General features: G+C 48.0%; 2 protein-coding genes across 2 annotated transcripts; both read left to right on the top strand.

Moving 5' to 3' along the window:
• The first annotated feature begins 412 nt into the window (after positions 1-412).
• Positions 413-3,161, top strand: BCL2L15 (BCL2 like 15). Its single transcript, XM_010724135.4, has 4 exons — positions 413-658; positions 1,387-1,529; positions 2,249-2,464; positions 2,985-3,161. The coding sequence occupies exons 1-4, from the start codon at positions 553-555 to the stop codon at positions 3,000-3,002; spliced, it is 483 nt and encodes a 160-aa protein (XP_010722437.1). The 5' UTR covers positions 413-552; the 3' UTR covers positions 3,003-3,161.
• A 363-nt stretch (positions 3,162-3,524) lies between these two features.
• PTPN22 (protein tyrosine phosphatase non-receptor type 22) lies at positions 3,525-17,289 on the top strand. Its single transcript, XM_019623202.2, has 21 exons — positions 3,525-3,690; positions 7,138-7,246; positions 7,371-7,447; positions 8,086-8,181; positions 8,538-8,576; positions 8,917-8,988; positions 9,080-9,139; positions 9,557-9,699; positions 9,917-9,983; positions 10,272-10,349; positions 10,899-10,991; positions 12,034-12,113; positions 12,439-13,163; positions 13,600-13,683; positions 13,812-13,942; positions 14,026-14,053; positions 14,443-14,523; positions 14,786-14,889; positions 15,363-15,393; positions 16,146-16,223; positions 16,448-17,289. The coding sequence occupies exons 1-21, from the start codon at positions 3,604-3,606 to the stop codon at positions 16,510-16,512; spliced, it is 2,328 nt and encodes a 775-aa protein (XP_019478747.2). The 5' UTR covers positions 3,525-3,603; the 3' UTR covers positions 16,513-17,289.
• The last annotated feature ends 143 nt before the right edge of the window (positions 17,290-17,432 follow it).

Here is a 17,432-nt window from a genome sequence, read left to right as displayed (position 1 = left end):
GAGTGAAGTGAAATGGAGATAAAGGAAGTTGACTCTGGTAGGTTTCCTATACCATTTTCAAGTTTCCAGTCTCTTTAAGTACAGGAATACAACACATGCATTTGGGGGAGTCCTTTGCAGCACTCATTTGATGCAGTTTTTACTCACCAAGCCTCACCTTGATGGCTTGCTGGCAAACAACCCTTCACTCAGCTGTAGCTGCACTGCATCGTGTGTTGATCTGGAATAGGACTTCAAGATTCTACCCTTCTGTCCAGGTACCTTTCCTGCTAAATGCATGAGTCAACGATGATCCTTGGCTGCACGTAATCTCTAATTAATTTTATCTCCATGGCAACGCCTTATTTTGAAACTAAACCACACCTGTAGTTTGAGCAATCACGGTTGAGGGCAAAGGTTGTCTGTGCGGTCCTCAGGAGGGGCCTGCAGCCATGCCGTTCCCGGAAGGACGGGCTGGCACTGCTCTGGGAAAAGGAAGCTTGAGAGGCACTGCTCAGCCCGAGAGCTGGGAGGCATTCCTGTCTGCCAGCAGCTTGGGGTGAGAAAGCTGCCATGAGGACTTTTGAGGAACAGACAGCGTGTGTTGTGGAAGCCTTATTTGATGATCTCCTAAATGAAGATGAAGCCGATTTCCGATGCCTGCAGACAGACTCAGGAGGTGAGGCCTGCAGTTCAGTGCAGATCCTTCTTGCTGAGGATGCTGGAGGGATGTAAAGGCAGGAGGTGCAGCTTGGTGCCAGGTGTTGGGGTTTTTTATCTTGTGATGAGCTCCGAGTTGTGTCCGTGCTGGGGGATAAGTTAGAGTGGGGCAGAGGCCACAGAGACCATGCTGCAGCCTGCCTTGGTGGAACTGGGGGCAAAAGTCCCCATCAGTCTCTGCCTGGTTTCCTTCCCCTGGGGCAGGTGGGTTGCACCCAGGCGTGGGATGTCCCTGAGGGCCTGCAGCTCCAGCCTGGGCTGAGGCGAGGGCAGCAGGGCAGGATGTGCTGCAGGAGATCAGGGTGCGTGTTACTCTGTTGAAAGGTCCTGTTTTCAGTTCCTTATGGCTTTGTGGAGCTTGGAAATACTTCTGCTGAAGTTCTCGGTGGTGGGTATCTCCTTCAGGCTGAACATTCAGAAAAAAAAAAAACCAAATCCTTTTTATCTCGGCATACTTTTATGGAAAATACTTTAACAGAGGAAAAAGAAAAAAAAAAAAAAGCAATAACCCCACTTTAAGTAGTTGAGCTGAGAAGTTTTAATGCTTTTATGTACCTGAAATCTGTGAAGTGTGCCTTTGAAAACCTTCCCAAGTTTGGATCACTGTGGCTCTTCTTCCTCTCCTCTCTGCCTTGTCATGTATTACACCTCAACCCCTCAGCCTGCTCTCTCCTTTCCTTGTTTCAGGGCCTGTGCAGTCTGAAGAAGAGCAACCAAGTGGTTTTGACCCGGTTATTATTGCCAGTCGCCTGCGGCAGATCGGCGATCAGTGCAACATGGATTTTGAAAGGGTTTCCTCACAGGCTCTTCATGAAGTACTCATGGGGAAGGTAAAGGATACCTCATCCCACCTGGCCCTGGGCTGCTCTTTGTTTGTAGTCCAGCTTGCAGCTCTTCTTGTATTGGAGGACAGCAAAAGCCTAGGGAGGAGTGCACCTTGTGCTGTAGGAGTCAGAGATGCCTGAGGGAAAAGGACGTGGCAGCCAGCAGCCTGCCAGCAGGACCTGCTCAGTTCTTTGCCTTTATCCACGTCAGTGACCTCTCACAACTCTTCTCGTCTCTTCCAAAGGAGCTGATTCCAAGGACCTGGCACTGCAGACTGACCTGTCATTGCAGGAGATCAGATGCAGTTTAGGGCTGGCGAGGGGGCAAATGCTCTGTGTAAGAGAAAGACTGAAGAGAGGAGACGGTTTGCTCCAGGGAGCAGGGCTTCAGCTTGCCCAGAAGTCAGAGCCAGCACAGTTTTGGTGCGTGTTCTGCTTGTAGTTCTAGTTTAAGGTTCTCTGCAGCTCTGGTTAAAGCTGTCCTTCCTAGGTCTTCAGACATGCTTCTCACTGCTCTCATTTGTACCATAGTAAGGAGAGAGCCCTGCCTTGGGCATCCTGTGCTGTGTGGGTACCACCAGGAAGCTGTGGGGGACGGCTGCTTTAGTTGTGAATACAGTAAATAAATACAAGAATTTAACTGGATGTTGATTTAGAGCCAAGACTTGCTTATTACACTATCTTTTAAAAAGAAGAAACTCAAACTGCCCTCTTGGTGATTGCAGATGGAGAAATTTGGGGCTGCTGTGGAGTCTCTCTGCAAAAGGTGGAGTGACCAGAACCCTGAGCTGGTCTACGAGAGAGCTTTTCTCTCTATTTCTGTGAAACTGATGATGTATATTCTTAAGAAAGGAGCTGCTAATGTCAATCCTGGTCACCTCATAAAAGCGATTAATGAAAATGCTCAAGTGAAAAACTACATTGAGACCCGTGGAGGATGGGTAAGCATGTGAGGTTTGTGGTCCTGTGTGCCTGGGCATTGCTGGCTCCCTTCCTTTGTTTCTCTGAGCTTCCCAATGTGCTGTTCTGCCTGGCGTCCGCTCTCAAACCCACTCATCAGCTAACACTGCAAGTAGCAGTGCAAACAGCTTTGCACAATACCTTGGTGAAGATCTACTGAAGTCAGCACCAAACTTCCCATCTGCTTCTCTGCGTCAGGATTTGATTCCTTATCACAGTGCCTTGGGAGCTAAGCTTTCTTGCATTAGTTTGGAATGAAAGTACTGGGGATTATTCATACAAAAAGCACTTTCCTGCTAATGTAGCTCTATGGACACCATCTGGTGTGTTTTATCAGTGGAACAATGCAATCAGGCTGGGAGAGGTCGCAGTGGAAGATGCAAAGCTTGTCTTGCCTTCCTGCATCTTTCCTGTTCTGCCAACAACTTCAGACCCACCTGAAATCGAAATCTTTCCTCTAAAATGCACACACGGGTTGTTTTTTTGTTTGTTTGTTTCCAGGAGAAGTTGGACAACTGAGAGAGGGCTACACCATCTTCCAGAATGTGAAGCTAGGATTTTCATTGATTTAACTGGGACAATTGCTTTTATGTTTCTTCAGGAGATTGCTAGAAGAACCATAATGTGTAAAGAAATTCTGTATCACTACAAATAAAAAGGAATAAATTTTCACTGTTATTTGTTTTTCTTCTTGCATTTCTTATAAATGTGGCCATGAAAGTGGGCTTGGGATGCCATGACTTGGACAAGTGTCCCAACAAGGATCCCATACTGTTGTGTGTTCACGAGGCTCCAGGAGGCTCTCAGCAGTCGGAGCACCCAGGTGTGGGGTACCCAGGTGTGGGGTACCCAACTCTGGCCCCCAGCTCCTGACCCTCTTTGTCACGCAGCCACGAGCACGCGTGGTTCTAAATGGAGGCACTAGGGCCCAGAGCTGTGTTTTGTTTTGTTGTTTGGCCACGGTATCTGTTACGCACTAATTTCCTTTAAGGCTGATGATGAAGTCAGTAAACCACAGCCTGCAGTGAGTGCTCTGAGAGCTGGTGCTTTCCGCTGTGACTTGCACTTGACATGTTCGCTCCTGCTCTCGGCAGGCCAGCCTTGCTCCATCTTTTCCAGCATGGACCAAAGGGAAATCCTGCTGCAGAACCTGGAAAGAGCCCAAAGCAAGAAGCTCAACCAAGAAGCATTTGCAGATGAGTTTTTGGTAAGTTTGCTTTAAGGCACAGTTCTGTGTTTGAATTTATTTAAAAGAGATCTGCTCGGTCAGATGAAACTTTGCATGTGACAGTAAGATTTTCAATGCATTTTAAAGCAAAAAGAGATGTGGGAGCTAACTAGAGTAAAAAGAATGCAAAGGCAGAAGAGTAATTTAATGGTTTGCATTCAAAGTGAAACTGTTTGTTTTTTAAAATAATTTACCAAGTGCTTCCTGTTTTCTACTGAGCGAATTCACTTGTCAGGATACAGTTTCGGTTTGCCCCGTTGCTACAATGGGGACATCTGAGGAACAGTGGCAGTGCCACTCACTGCCTCTTCTCTGCTGCAATAGGCTGCATCTCTGATGTGTGCTCGTGTTGGGAAGCTCTAGTTGCTACCTGAGACAGTTCTTTGCTTTTTTTGTCCCACTAGAAGCCCCTCAGTCGTACCCCCTGCAGAACAGGACATGAGCGTTCAGATAGGTGCTGTGTGGACCTGAGGTTGGTTGTGTCCGTGGATGTATGGCACCCTGGCCAAGGCAGGAGGGCTGTGCTGACTGCTTCTGCAGCCTCCAGCACTGCGTTACATGGAAGGGCTCAGGCATTCATCTGGAATGAGTGCATGTGCCTCAATATCTGCTCGTGCTCCTGCCTCCTCCTGGAAACAAATTTCTTATTTCTTAAAGGAAAAACTAGCAGAAATTGCTGATGGCTCTTGTCTTCCCCAGTGTTCTGCAGTATCTGGCTGATGAAAATCTATGCAGTATCCAGGTCTGCTAGCTCTCTGCCAGCCCTGTGGTTGTTTGGTTGAGCCTCAGATGGCAATGCACAGTCCCAGTGCTGAAGGCTGGTGATGGCTGCTGGTGGGTCAGTGGGAGGGTCTGGGCTGCTCCAAGCACTGCCCAGATTCAGAAGACATAGGGAAGGGCTAAACTAATGCATCTGTAAGGCCTGAGATGTCTCAGACAAATACCAGGATAAACACTGACCCCTACTTCTCCCCCAAGGGCTGTGCCAGGCAGCAAGCCTGGGGGCTGCTCATCAAACCCGTGAGATCCAGCCCTGCTCTGATGCACCAGTGAAATCTTGACTTCAAACACTTGGGAAAAGCTTAGTGCTCTACTTCCAGCTGTCTGGGTTGGAGGGAAGTGATTAATCTGAGCCTGCAGTAACAGTCGGTTGTTCCATGGAACAAAGCACTGTCACAGGCTGCTGGATTTTCCCCCTTGCTGGGCTGGGGCAGGGCTGCGAGGCAGCAGGGGTGGTGAGCCTGGTGTGTGTGGTTCCAGCAGCCGATGCAGCCTGTGTTCTGATGGCAGCAGCATGCAGGAGAGGTCAGGGCTGCATTTCCTCTGGGACTGGGGAGAAATCTTCCCTGAATGGCCTGAGCTGTTGGCCACTTTTGCAAGCACAGATAATTGGAATGAACTGTGTTCCAAACTTGGGATAAATGTTGGTGCTGCTGCCACCCCTCTCTGTGTGAACAAGAACATATTGTGGTCATATTGCTGGAAATGACAGAGCTTTTCTGTTTGAGTCTCTGTTTTCTGTTTGTACAGTCCTACTGCTCCCACCTGCTTTCTCATATGCAGTCATTTTCCAGCAGTCCTAAGTCAGTTCATGCAGGGACAGAAATAAAGCAGAAATAAATTTGGAGCCATAAGGACCAGCCCCAGTGCTGAGTGGCTGTATTCGTTGGTATCCAAACGGGGAGGGTGGGGCATTGCTGGAAGGAGGTGGGGGAAGGTTGCATGTTGAACCCCCAGGTCAGTGCCTGAAGCTTTGGGCCCCTACTGCCATTCCTGCCCATGTGCTGCCATTGGAGCACGTTGCCTCACAGAATCACAGAATGGCCCGGGTTGGAAGGAACCTCGAGGATCACGAAGCTCCAACCCCCTGCCACACGCAGGGCCACCAACCTCCACATTTCATACCAGCCCAGGCTGCCCAGGGCCCCATCCAACCTGGCCTTGAACACCTCCAGGGATGGACGGGGCATCCACAGCCTCTCTGGGCAGCTGTTCCACCACCTCACCGCTCTCATAGGAAAGAACTTCCCCCTGACATCCAACCTCAATCTTCCCTGCCTTAACTTCCAACCATTTCCCCTTGTCCTGCTGTTATCTCCCCTTTCCAAGAGCTGACTCCCCTCCTGTCTGTAGGCTCCCTTTAGGTACTGAAGGCTGCAATGAGGTCACCCCGCAGCCTTCTTTTCTCCAGGCTGAACAAGCCCAGCTCCCTCAGCCTGTCTTTGCAGGGAGGTGCTGCAGCCCCCTGATTGTCTTTGTAGCCTCCTCTGGACCCTCCAAGTGCTCCAACACACCCCAGCAGCACAACACAGCCACCTCCTCCACCCATTTGACCACAGAGCTATTTTGGCTTGGTGACCCTGGGACCAGTATGTTTTTCCTGTGAGCAGTGAAGCTGAACCATTGTTTCCACTTCCTGCTAAAACTCACGTGGGTGACCGTGAAGTGTGTGCAAGGCACGAGATGCTCCATCACCTCACAGCTCAGGTGTGTCAGCGGTCCTTCCCTGCTGCTCTTCACCCCTTTTGCATCATTCTTTCACAAAGGCACAGATTGCTGAGGATTTTTTGTAAATCTGCTTCTGTGGACCCCAGTGATGATGTTGGAGAGGAGTTCTCTAAAGGCATTGCTCCACGTGCTTGGAAGGGCCTTCAGAGTATCAGACTGCAGAGATACCAATTACAGAAATGGCCTTTTCTTTTAAATCACAGTCATCCCTTGATGGCAAGAAAGAATACAGCAAGAATGGTGCTTTCAAAGTCAATGGCAATGAACGGTGTGTGTTATTTCCAGGCTGATATCAAGGAAATTAAATTCTACACTCAATCAGCGAAAATATGCTCGAACTCTCCAGGAGTGTATAAGCTTTATACTGGCAGTGAAAGAGATCAGAGATTCACATCTCTGAGAGCCTCTCCTAGGAATCCTTCTCCTCCTTTCTCTCTCATCACTGTATACAACTGCTTCACTCTGATTTCTTGTGCTCCTTTAATTTCTTGTGCACTGCTGTTCGCAGCTGCAAATAAGAGCGTTTTTACCAAAGCGAGAAGAGTCGATTACTTCATCTGTCTTTTCTGATGTCATTTGTTGGAGGTAGTTTCATATTGTTACTCTAGATGCTTTTAATACTACACTCACTTGTGAGGGTGATGCTTTACGTGCTGTATGAATGCATCCCCTCCCTTCAGAAGCCCACATGCCCCCACCTCCCATGGCCTCATACATATTTTCCACTCTGGGTCTCATAGGTGGCTTCTGCTTCTATTCTTGGTCTGAGTACTTCGAGAGAAGCCTCTCTGAAAAGAACTAATGGTGTAAATTTTGCTTTGTGGTGGTGAGCCCGACCCCCAGAGACCTTCACACATGCTATCTAGTAGTGTTGTACGTAGCGCATTTGCTGTAACTTGTTCCATTCTTTTACCACAGAAGCTGAAAAGGCAGTCAACAAAATATAGATCGGATAAGATCTACCCTACAACGACAGCTGAGTGCCCAGAGAACATCAAGAAGAACAGATACAAAGACATCTTGCCCTGTAGGTTGGAAATTGCAAATGTTACTGTTCAGCCTTCCCTTCTGTGCTGTGCTAAAGCCGGAGGGGCTCATTGCCATGGGAAACATTAACATTGCTGCTACTTCTCCTGCTTTTGTGCCTGCAGATGACCACAGCAGAGTGGAGCTATCCCTAATCACATCAGATATAGATTCTCATTACATCAATGCCAACTTCATCAAGGTATTGCTTCTTTCGTGGTGCTCTACAGTGTAAACGTGTCTGCAGGCTGCTGGAGCTCCCCAGCCACCTCATGCCAGGAGGAGCAGGTCCTGTAGCTGCGGCTACAAGCAGACGATGCGGTCGGTAGCTGCCATGCTGCGCAGTGAGGTCAAAAGATGTGCAGGTTCTGCACGGCGAGCCCTTCAGAAGCAGCACAGAGGCACCAGGCCCAGGGCCACACACCTACTGGGTTAGAAACTTGTGGCTTGCAGCCCCCGCTTCCTGCCAGGCTGGGGGACGGCACAAAACTGCCTGTGGCCAGGCTGGCCTGCCCAAACCAGGGTGCTGATGGCCGGAAGCTGAGCAGCTCTGCTAAGCTCTGCAGTGAGCAGCAGGCAAGTCACTGCAGGCTCCTCCAGCAGCTGTGGGTGCTGGGACAGATGTTGCCTCCAGCCCAGCCTCCTGGCTCTGGCTCTGCCTCTGGGACATCTTCACAGCTTGGCTTCTGATTGCTTCATTTAATTTAGGTGCCTACAGTGTAACTGTATAGAAACCCCCCTTTTTGACCTCATAGGGTAGAAGTAGGATTCAGAAAGGGAGATGATTTTTATTTCTGTTGGTGAGCTATGCAAACTTATCTTCATGTCCAATTTAAACAGGGAGTCTATGGGCCGAGAGCATACATTGCAACCCAAGGTCCTCTCCCCACCACTGTCACTGACTTTTGGAGGATGATTTGGGAGTATGAAGTCCTGGTAAGATGCAGATTCACGTTTGTTTGCTTTATTTTATTAAAAGTAATCTGTAAAGCAGCTAGAAGTCCTTTCTGACTGAAGAGACAGTGGTAGCACCAGGGCAGCACTCAGGTGTTCTGTGTGACCCGTGTCCTTCCTGTGAGCTGGGATGTTGCTGCTCCTGCTGCCCTCCTGCTGCATCCAGCTCTGTGCTGGGAAGGTCTGGAGCTGTGGGTGGTGTCCTGAGTTTGCTTTGTCTGACACAAGGTGGCATTCCAAATACCTCCTTTGCGGCTAATGAGCAGCCCCAGACAACGAGACTGATTTCTCTGCCTGGATAAAAAAAAAACCTCTTCTAACAAACCTTCTTTCTGCAGATCGTGGTCATGGCTTGCATGGAGTTTGAAATGGGAAAGGTGAGTAACATACTGAGTTGGTTATGTTGCAGCGGAGCCAGAACAAGGTGGGGAGATGCAGATCTTTATTAAATCTCATTGGGGACAGCAAGTTTCCATTTGATACAAACGGTTCCTTGAGTCTCCTGTGGCAAATCCCCAAACCATCTCCAGTAACGTAACCAGCCTTGTTGGCAGGGAAACAAGCCTAGCTCCTGCCTGAGGACTCCAGCCATGGGGTGGGCAGAGGTTGGTCAGCAGCAGCAGCAACAGCACAGCCTGCTGCACCTGCTGGGCAAAGAGATGGGAGGTGCTTCGGGTGGGCAGCAATGATTAACCAGACATCTGCTTCTTGCAACAGAAAAAATGTGAGCGGTACTGGGCAGAGATGGGCGACCCCTCCCTGCAGTGTGGACCCTTTTCCATCACCTGTGTGAGTAAGGCACCTTCACACCACATCACAGCACGTGCACTGCAAACTGCTGCCATCTGCAGAAAATGTGACTCTAATTATTGTTCTGCAGGAAGCTGAAGAAAAGAAAAATGAATACGTGATCAGGACTTTAAAACTGACCCTGAATGAAGTAAGTAGGAAAGTCAAGGCAGGAAAAGCATCGTGGGTGGCTTAATTGTAGAAATAATATTAAAATACATTGCACTTTGCAGAAAGTTCTGTGCTCCTGAGCGTGCTGGTTTAGATTCAGCAGAAGCTGAAGGAACTATGAAACTAAAAAAATAATTAACTCAAACTTTAATTTCTGAAACTGCTTGACAGTTGTAACAAATTAGATCATGGGTAAGCCAGGCTAAAAGGCAGTATGGAGAATCCCATAAGGTGGGAAGGTGTCCTTTGTAGCAAGAACAGCTACAAATTGCACTTCCAACTTGCAGCCTCTACTTGTCAATGTAGCACAGAAGTAGAGACGGCTGCAGCACGCCAGCTCGCCTCACTGTGCTGATGGCCACCTCGGTGTCCTGCCAGCTGTTCTCTCCTCCCGCAGGCAGCGCGCACCATCCACCAATTCCACTACCAGAACTGGCCTGACCACGACATTCCCTCTTCCATTGACCCCATTCTGGAGCTCATTGGCGAGGTTCGCTGCTACCAGCCAGATGACAGCATCCCCATCTGCATCCACTGCAGGTGAGTGTGCGCAGGGCAGGGTGTGCCCGGTGCCTCCCTGGCTTCCCCACAGGGATGGGTGGTGCAGTCTGTGCAGGGCTGTGGGCTGTGCTGTCTGTGGGGTGGGATGCAAGGCTGTAAGCTTTTCTTAATACCCTTGTTGGAGAATATAGCCTGCTCATCTCTGATCTCTGCTAGCTCTGGTAGCTCTGCTACCCTTCTGTGACTCTCGTTGCAGTGCTGGCTGTGGGAGAACGGGAGTTGTTTGTGCCATTGACTACACCTGGAAGCTGCTGAAGGATGGGGTAGGTGTCATCCCCACCACGTGTACTCACCACCCATGTGCTGCCCGTTGTTGTTTCTGCACTCCCTCTGCAGCCTGTTGCAAACAGCAGCACTGCAGTGCAGCTGTGCAGGCAGGTTGGAGACCTTCCTGCTACCGCTGCTCTTGGCTTGGACTTCAGCTTCCAGGGTCTGGCTTGGCACTGGCCTTCAATCTTCAGTACAAGTTTACTGTCTGTATTTGTCTCTCCACACTTCAGTATCAGACCTGCTCCCGTTTTAAAGTTTTAATAATTTCTCTTTCTTGCAAGATTGTTCCAGTGAACTTCAGTATATTCAGTCTGATCCAGGAGATGCGCACACAAAGGCCTTCAATAGTGCAGACCAAGGTATGCCCAGGAAATTCCGTCTACCAGTATACTGGTATACACAGAACTGAAACGTCGATACCACCCTGGAGGGCTCACAGCAAGGAAGCATAGAATGGCTGTAGGGCTGGGAACGGGGTGTGCAGTTGTTCTGTAAGGTCTCTTTTTTTAGCAGAAGAATGATTTTGCAGAAATGAATTTCTGACCACTTCTCTGTAGACAGCTGGGATAGTTTAGTGCTTGCAGAGCCATTTTTTGAACGCATATGCTATGAAACAAGTGACCATCCAGGAAATAAAGTGGAAACTCTTCTCAACTGAGGCCGATTGAAGAGGAAGCTCAGTGCAGAACAGCGCTGGGCGCAGCTGACAAAAAAAAAAAACAACAAATGCTTTGGTCTCAACCCTGTGGAAACTGCAGCTTCTACTTCTTCTGAGAACTTGTCCTGCCACCAGACCACAAAGTGGCAGCTTCTCACAGGGGATGATGTTTGATTTGGGTGATAGGTGACCATAGGTGACACGTACTGCAGGTGCTGGCTTTCACATCTCTTTTATTTGTTGAATGCAGGAGCAGTACAAGCTGGTTTACAATGCTGTCATTGAGCTCTTCAAAAGGCAGATTGAAGCACTGGATGCCCAGGAAGATTCTGCTTCTTCACAGGTAAAAGTCACCAGGACAAATGCACAGCCTCTTGCAGCCTGAGGCACACCAGGTTTAATCTTGATTCCTACTGCAGAATGGAAGAAGTCACATTTTGCCCTATTTATTCATAATTACATTGCAACACAAGCCTCCAATCTATTGAGGCGCTTATGCGGCCCCTGGTTCCTTACCTGCCATTTCATCTTGTGAAGAGCCATGTCAAAGTATTTCAAATCTCACGAACCTCTGAAGGAGAACAAGCTCCTGGCATGAAGTGATGTAAACAGGAACAGAACAAACACCAACAGCTTCTCCTTATTCTCTGTCTGGTAACGCAGGCACGAGCGTTACCTTGACTCTGTAGCTGTTTGCAATCTTGTAGAAATGAAGAAGTTAAGAATTGCCACGCTTAAGTAGAGACTGAAAAGTTAGCTTATATTGCCAAAGGTGCTGTCTAAAGCATGTGGATCAGGATCTCGTGATGGAATTCACACCTCAATTTTCCCATAGTATTCACCAGAGCCGAGTGAGAGAATAGCTGGAAAGTGCCTTCTGCATGTGTAGTGGATAGTCAGTAAGCAAAGGAGATGCAGGACTAGATTGACACCAAATGCAGAGAATGGTGCAAGTCTGACTGTGGCTTTGGAGATGTTGGCCAAAGCTCCCACCTGCCCGAAGCTCAGTGCCCTCTGAAAGCACCTCACAGAGCACAGGTAACAGTCACATGCCAAAGCATCACAAATGAAATCAGCACCTGCACAGCATGGCTGAATGGCGCTGAGGGTCTCAAGCAGAGCTCGGGCAATTTTGCAGGTGTTTGACACAGCTGGATCATTGTCTGGCCCTTGGCACTCTCCTCTCAGAAAGGTGCGGACAGGAAAAGCTGTTCAGATTGATCTGTCCTCAGTATTCAGTGCCAAATTGGTGTTTTCATTCTGGTGTTTGTCATTCCCAAACTCCATTAATCATTAAAAGTAGTGGGCAGAAATTCTGTCTCCTGAAATTGCATGTCTGTGCTCTTTGCATTCTTTTTCTTCACTCTCTTGCTTTCTTTCATCAGGTTCTAACAAAGCATCCTGTACCCAAGCCACTACTGAGCCCTGCAGAAGATATTTATTCTCTGAGTAGTTTGCTAACCTGGTAAGGTCACCACCCAAGTGTCCCTCGTATTTTCTATTACCCCTATTATTTCAGGAAGATGCACTTTTCGTGCATATTTTGTGGAATCATAGAATTATCAAGGTTGGAATACACCACTAAGATTGCTTTAGCTGCATACAGGGTCCTCCTGTGTTCAACATTTAATGGTGGCCAAACAGAGTTTCCCTGTTACACCATGCTGAACCAGACGGGCTCTGTGCTCCCAGAGGACAGGTCTGCCCTTACAAGCAATGCTCTGGGGCCTTGTTAATAGGCTAACAGATTCCTGAGTGCTCTGACATCATGCTGCCATGCTTTGTTGCAGCTCGGGACGAGAGGACCACGATGTGCACCAACACCTTCCTCCATTGGTACAAAATGAAGCACCACTGACATCCCTGTCTGCCACAGCAGCACAGGGCAGCTCTGGGGACAGAGGCCCTTCCATCAGACCAGCGGTCTCTGTCGGCACTCTGAATGTTAGCGGCACCAGACACGCAGCTGCTGTCAAGATGTGGGGTGCAGGAGAAGCCCTTCAGAAGCACCGCAGTTTGCAGTTCAGCAGCAGGTCCTCTGAGCAGCTGCTGCTGGACCTGGGGCTGCAGGGAACAGGCAGGAAAGGGGCCCATGGCAAAGTACCTCTGGCACGGACCACATCGATACCTTTTGTGCTGGCACAGCAAAGAGAAGTCTGGGCTTGTGATGGAGGGAATGCAAAGCCCGCTTGGAATTCTCAGTCACCAAATGCCTGTTGTTCAGGCTTCCAGGTGAAGGAGCAGGACGTATTTTCCCCTGCTGAGCTGAACCACTCAAGCCAAATAGCAGACGGTCCCCCTGGCCACAGGAACTGCAGGCAATGTCCTTACCCTTACTGTTGTTCAGCAGAAGACCCCTACTTCTCTTCACTCTCCCCAGAAGAGCTGCCATCCCCAGAGCCATCTGTTGGGCAGGATGCTCTGGGCCCATCTTGCACGGTGCCCACCTCCCCACCGCTCCGGCCTGCATCCCACCATGCTGCCCAGCCAAGCACTGGGAGGACATCCTCACTGAGTAAGTGCTGAGGGTGATGAGAGCAGTCCTTCAGCATCTGGCAGTGCCTGGGGAGGGCCTCACAAGGTTTCATCCCACCTTACATCAGGATTTGGTGCACAAGTCTTCTCACTATTCAGATGCCAGAGGCGCTGGGGAAGTTAAAGGAGCTGCAGTGCAGTCAAGCAGCAGTGGTGCTGTGCACTGAGGGACTGTGTGTGAGGGGACATGCAGTCATATTCCCCTGTGCCACAGAGCTCTTTGTCAGTGCTGCTGGGAGGGCACCTGGGGCACATATCCAGCAGCAGGTGAGAGGAGCTGAGTACTATTTGGATTTTAGGTATAGCTCAGAGAGGTTTGCTATAATCTCTGGTGGTCAGCTGGGTGGAGCAGCCTCTGCACAGATCTGCAGTTCTGTGCACGCCATGCAGTAACCTGCCCACATTTCCTCCATTAGACATCCTGCCCCAGACAGATGACGACGATCCTCCACCCCTGCCAGAGCGAACTCCTGAGTCCTTTATTGTGGCCAGTGAATCAGGTAGGTGCATTTAGCAGTGCAGTGACTGACATCTGCTCTGAGGGCCCTTCTCAGCTTCTGGGGGATCAGAGCAGTGCCTTTGCTCTGCCTGCCTGGGATGAGAAGTGTCACCTTGTGGTTGTTTCCAGGAGAACTTCCCCTGGCCACCTCAGATGTTCAGCTTCCAGCTAGACATGAAAATACTAGAACCTCTTTGGAGCAGAGTAGTGTGTCTCCCTCAGTGACGTTTAACGACTCAATGAGACTGAGACCAAGTAAGGTAAATAAGTGCAGTTTTATCTCTTCTCCAGCACTATCACTGTGTCAATTTCCTTATATACTATCCTTGTTTTTCATTTCCAGAGTTTGAAGCTTCGGAGCCCACACTCAGGTAAAAGTTTTATGCTGGAGTAACAATCATTGGGTATAAGGTCTGTTTTTAATAGAACCTGCTTTAAATTATGCCAGATTTAGTAAATGTCACTAGGATCAGTGCTCTGTCTAACAGAAATTTTCTGCAGTAAAATAGATCTAAACAGTTCTCCAGCCAAATGAACTCGTAGTTTTGTATTTCCTTATCAGCCCCTGCATCACTGGGTGTATTTCATGATGATGTTCCTTGCAGCCTCCTCAGGCTAAGGGTTGTCACATCCTCTTACTGCATGTTAGGTGTTTCCTTTGACACAATGGAGATATACAGGTTGGAGTTCTGCAGTCGTAGTGAACAGATATATGCATTTTCAAAGCAGATACACAAACCTCCTGCCTTTGTTTTCTCAGAGACAAACCGGGATCGCTCCAGCTCTCCTCCCCCACTTCCTGAAAGAACCCCGGAGTCGTTCGTTCTCGCTGATGGAGAAAGTAAGTGATGACTTGTTTTCCCAGCATTTTACTGAGATTCATACTTACATCTAAACCTGTAATAACAGTGGTCCATTTGTTCAAAATATTACCAATGGACTTAACTGTAGGAGAGGTAAGCAGATATAAAGGCAGCAATTCCCTGTTGGGAATTTCTGCAGCTGCTGCATTAGAGAAATCAAAAAGCAGCAATGAAGCACTGAGAAAAGAAGGGAGAGGATTCATGAATGACCACAGAAAATGTTCTGCTGTATGTTCCCAGGTCTGCAGCTTCCTGGAAGTTCTACAGCTAGTTCTTGGGACTTCAGTAATGGAGCTTCTGAAACATCATCAAAAGAGCCTGTGAAATGCTTCAGGAGAAGCAAGGTAAACAAACAAACAAACCAAAAGCACCTGCACAAGAGCTATAGGTAAAGGAGATGGTGAGAAAAGGATTTTCTAGCAACAGCTACTGTTGCTTTCCAACTTCTAACCCTAAAAATAGCATGCTTTGAGAGCACTCCTCAATTTAGAGCAAGGAAACAAGTCTAGTAATAATGCTGCGTTGTAGAATTGTAGACACAACCTGTGTACAAAAGGAACAGAGCCACACATTCACGGCTGTATGAATGGCTCTGTCTCAGCATTACTAAGCACCAGTTCTCCTGGAAAAAAATTGCTTGAGTGGACTGTGAATTCCCATGTAGGACGGATTCTGCTATCACCATGGCTCCAGTTAATTATCCTCATAAGAAATTGTACTTTGGGATGTTATGGTTGAGCAGAAAAGCATTTGAGGAAAACTGTAAACTTGCTACATTTCTTTTTTTTAAACAAACCTTTTTTTTTTCTTTTTGCAGAGTTTGAAAATATTCAAAAATGTGAGAAAAAGTAAGTCATTCAGAATAACCTCAATGATTTTATCATTCTATCAAATGCTCTCAACATGGCAGAGAGTGGAACTGTGGGGAATGCGATTGACCTGAGCCCCATTCTGGATTCTGCCTGATCTATCTGGAGCATAAATGAGGATTTTCTCACGAAGTTCCCTTTGATCTAAACTTATCTTGAAAATAGGGCTGCTAAAAACTGTTCAAAGCACTGTTGAGCAAACGTTTTTCCAACAGACTGCACTGCAGTAGCGCATTCACTCCCTTCTATGAGCAAATAATTCAACCATTTACAAGGGTAGATAACAGCAGGACAAGGGGAAATGGTTTGAAGTTGAAGGAAGGAAGATTAGGTTGGGTATCAGGGGGAAGTTCTTTCCTATGAGAGTGGTGAGGTGCTGGAACAGCTGCCCAGAGAGGCTGTGGATGCCCCGTCCATCCCTGGAGGTGTTCAAGGCCAGGTTGGATGGGGCCCTGGGCAATGTGGAGGTTAGCAGCCCTGCATGTGGCAGGGGGTTGGAGCTTGATGATCCTTGAGGTCCCTTCCAACCTGGGCCATTCTGTGATTCTATAACTCTACAGAATAACGTCTTAAAAAATGTGCAGTATTTGAGCAGTGGTAACGCAGAAAGTACTTTGTGTGGACTGCAGATGTATGTGTGGCAGTGTGCTCTCCTGTAGGGCTGTGAAAATCCAGTTCTTCAGGGGGTTACGATGATCACTAACTGTGTCAGTACAATTTTGTGTTTCCAGGCGTCTGTAGTCCATCTTCACTGACAAAACCATCAGAATCTGCACCTTCAAATCATCTGAGCTCTTTCTTTAATTTTGGTATGTATTTATGTTATAGTGAGAGGATTTGTTGGTAAATACAGTGTCGGACTGTATTTGTAGTTTTTGCACCAGCTGAATACAGGCTGTTGCTTCAAATAAACGACATCTTAAATTCTGGGAGAATTTAAATTGCAAGCGTTTTGAAAAACCCCATTACTTTAGGAAATTACAGTCAGTATTTTAAGATGCTACATTTGTTGTATTTTATTTTTTTTTCCTAGGCTTTGCAAGTCGATTTTCAAAACCAAAAGGATCAAGAAATCCACCACCAGCATGGAACATTTAGGTAAACCTCGTAGATTTGGTGTCACAGAGGTGTGAATACCTTCTGATATGCCAGGAGTGCTCATTTCAGTAAGGTTTCCATCAACATGAACACACAAAACGTGTTGCATGATATTTGCAAATGAGGCACTACTTGCACGTTCTTCAACTGAAGTTCTGAAGTACAGAAGCACGTGTAACTACCAGCAGCTGAGCACTTTCAGTTAAATCACCACAGGATGGACATCAAGCCCAAGAACAGATATTTTATCCTAATGAGCGATCAATTTTTGGGATGTTTACTTCAGAACAATAGATTTGAGCTTTCTGAAAGAAAACACTGTGAACTGTGAGTGATTCCAGTGAGCACTGCTGAATGGTACAGAGGCCCAAGGAGGGGACCGAACCACCACAAGGAGCTGGGACCTGCAGGCACCGTGTCGCTGTGTTTCCTTCTGTGTTCCCATCATTTAAACTGAAAGGGAATTAATATCTCAAACTGTATACTTTCCCTCACATTTAACTTTTTTTTTTTCCTCATCTGAATCAGAGTATTTTAACTATTTTTTGGTTAACAAACATACTGCAGGACTGCGGACCCTGCAGCCCTCACTATACAAAAACCCACACAGCGATCCCAGCGCCCACAACTGACAACTGTTTATATTTAATATTTTTACAACGCGGGAACTCTGAGAGCCATATCCAAATTCGGGAACGGCGTATTTAATCTAGGAAGTATTTTATGATGTGTGACAAATGCTGTGTAAATAAATAAAGTTTATTTATGGGCCGGGAATTCACCAGCTCACGCTGCACCGCCACATCGCAACCGCACCTCTGAGAAACCGCCACCTTCCCGCCCTCCGCGCACCGCCCACTAACGCAGCGGCAGGCACGTGACCGGACCACGTGACACACGGCCGCCCCGCCACCGCCCAC

The sequence above is a fragment of the Meleagris gallopavo genome, chromosome 28 (genome assembly GCF_905368555.1).
Source record: "Meleagris gallopavo chromosome 28, MGAL_WU_HG_1.1, whole genome shotgun sequence".
NCBI classification, from domain to species: Eukaryota; Metazoa; Chordata; class Aves; order Galliformes; family Phasianidae; genus Meleagris; species Meleagris gallopavo.
Note: the sequence above shows the minus strand (reverse complement) of the source record. Positions and strands in the feature narration are given on the sequence as shown.

Excerpts from the sequence above, each read along its gene's own strand:
- BCL2L15 (XM_010724135.4), top strand. The coding sequence starts at position 553 with ATGAGGACTTTTGAGGAACAGACAGCGTGTGTTGTGGAAGCCTTATTT. Across the intron at positions 659-1,386 it reads CCTGCAGACAGACTCAGGAG|GGCCTGTGCAGTCTGAAGAA; the intron begins GTGAGGCCTGCA and ends TCCTTGTTTCAG. Across the intron at positions 1,530-2,248 it reads ATGAAGTACTCATGGGGAAG|ATGGAGAAATTTGGGGCTGC; the intron begins GTAAAGGATACC and ends TGGTGATTGCAG.
- PTPN22 (XM_019623202.2), top strand. The coding sequence starts at position 3,604 with ATGGACCAAAGGGAAATCCTGCTGCAGAACCTGGAAAGAGCCCAAAGC. Across the intron at positions 9,140-9,556 it reads TAAAACTGACCCTGAATGAA|GCAGCGCGCACCATCCACCA; the intron begins GTAAGTAGGAAA and ends CTCCTCCCGCAG. Across the intron at positions 14,524-14,785 it reads CGTTCTCGCTGATGGAGAAA|GTCTGCAGCTTCCTGGAAGT; the intron begins GTAAGTGATGAC and ends GTATGTTCCCAG.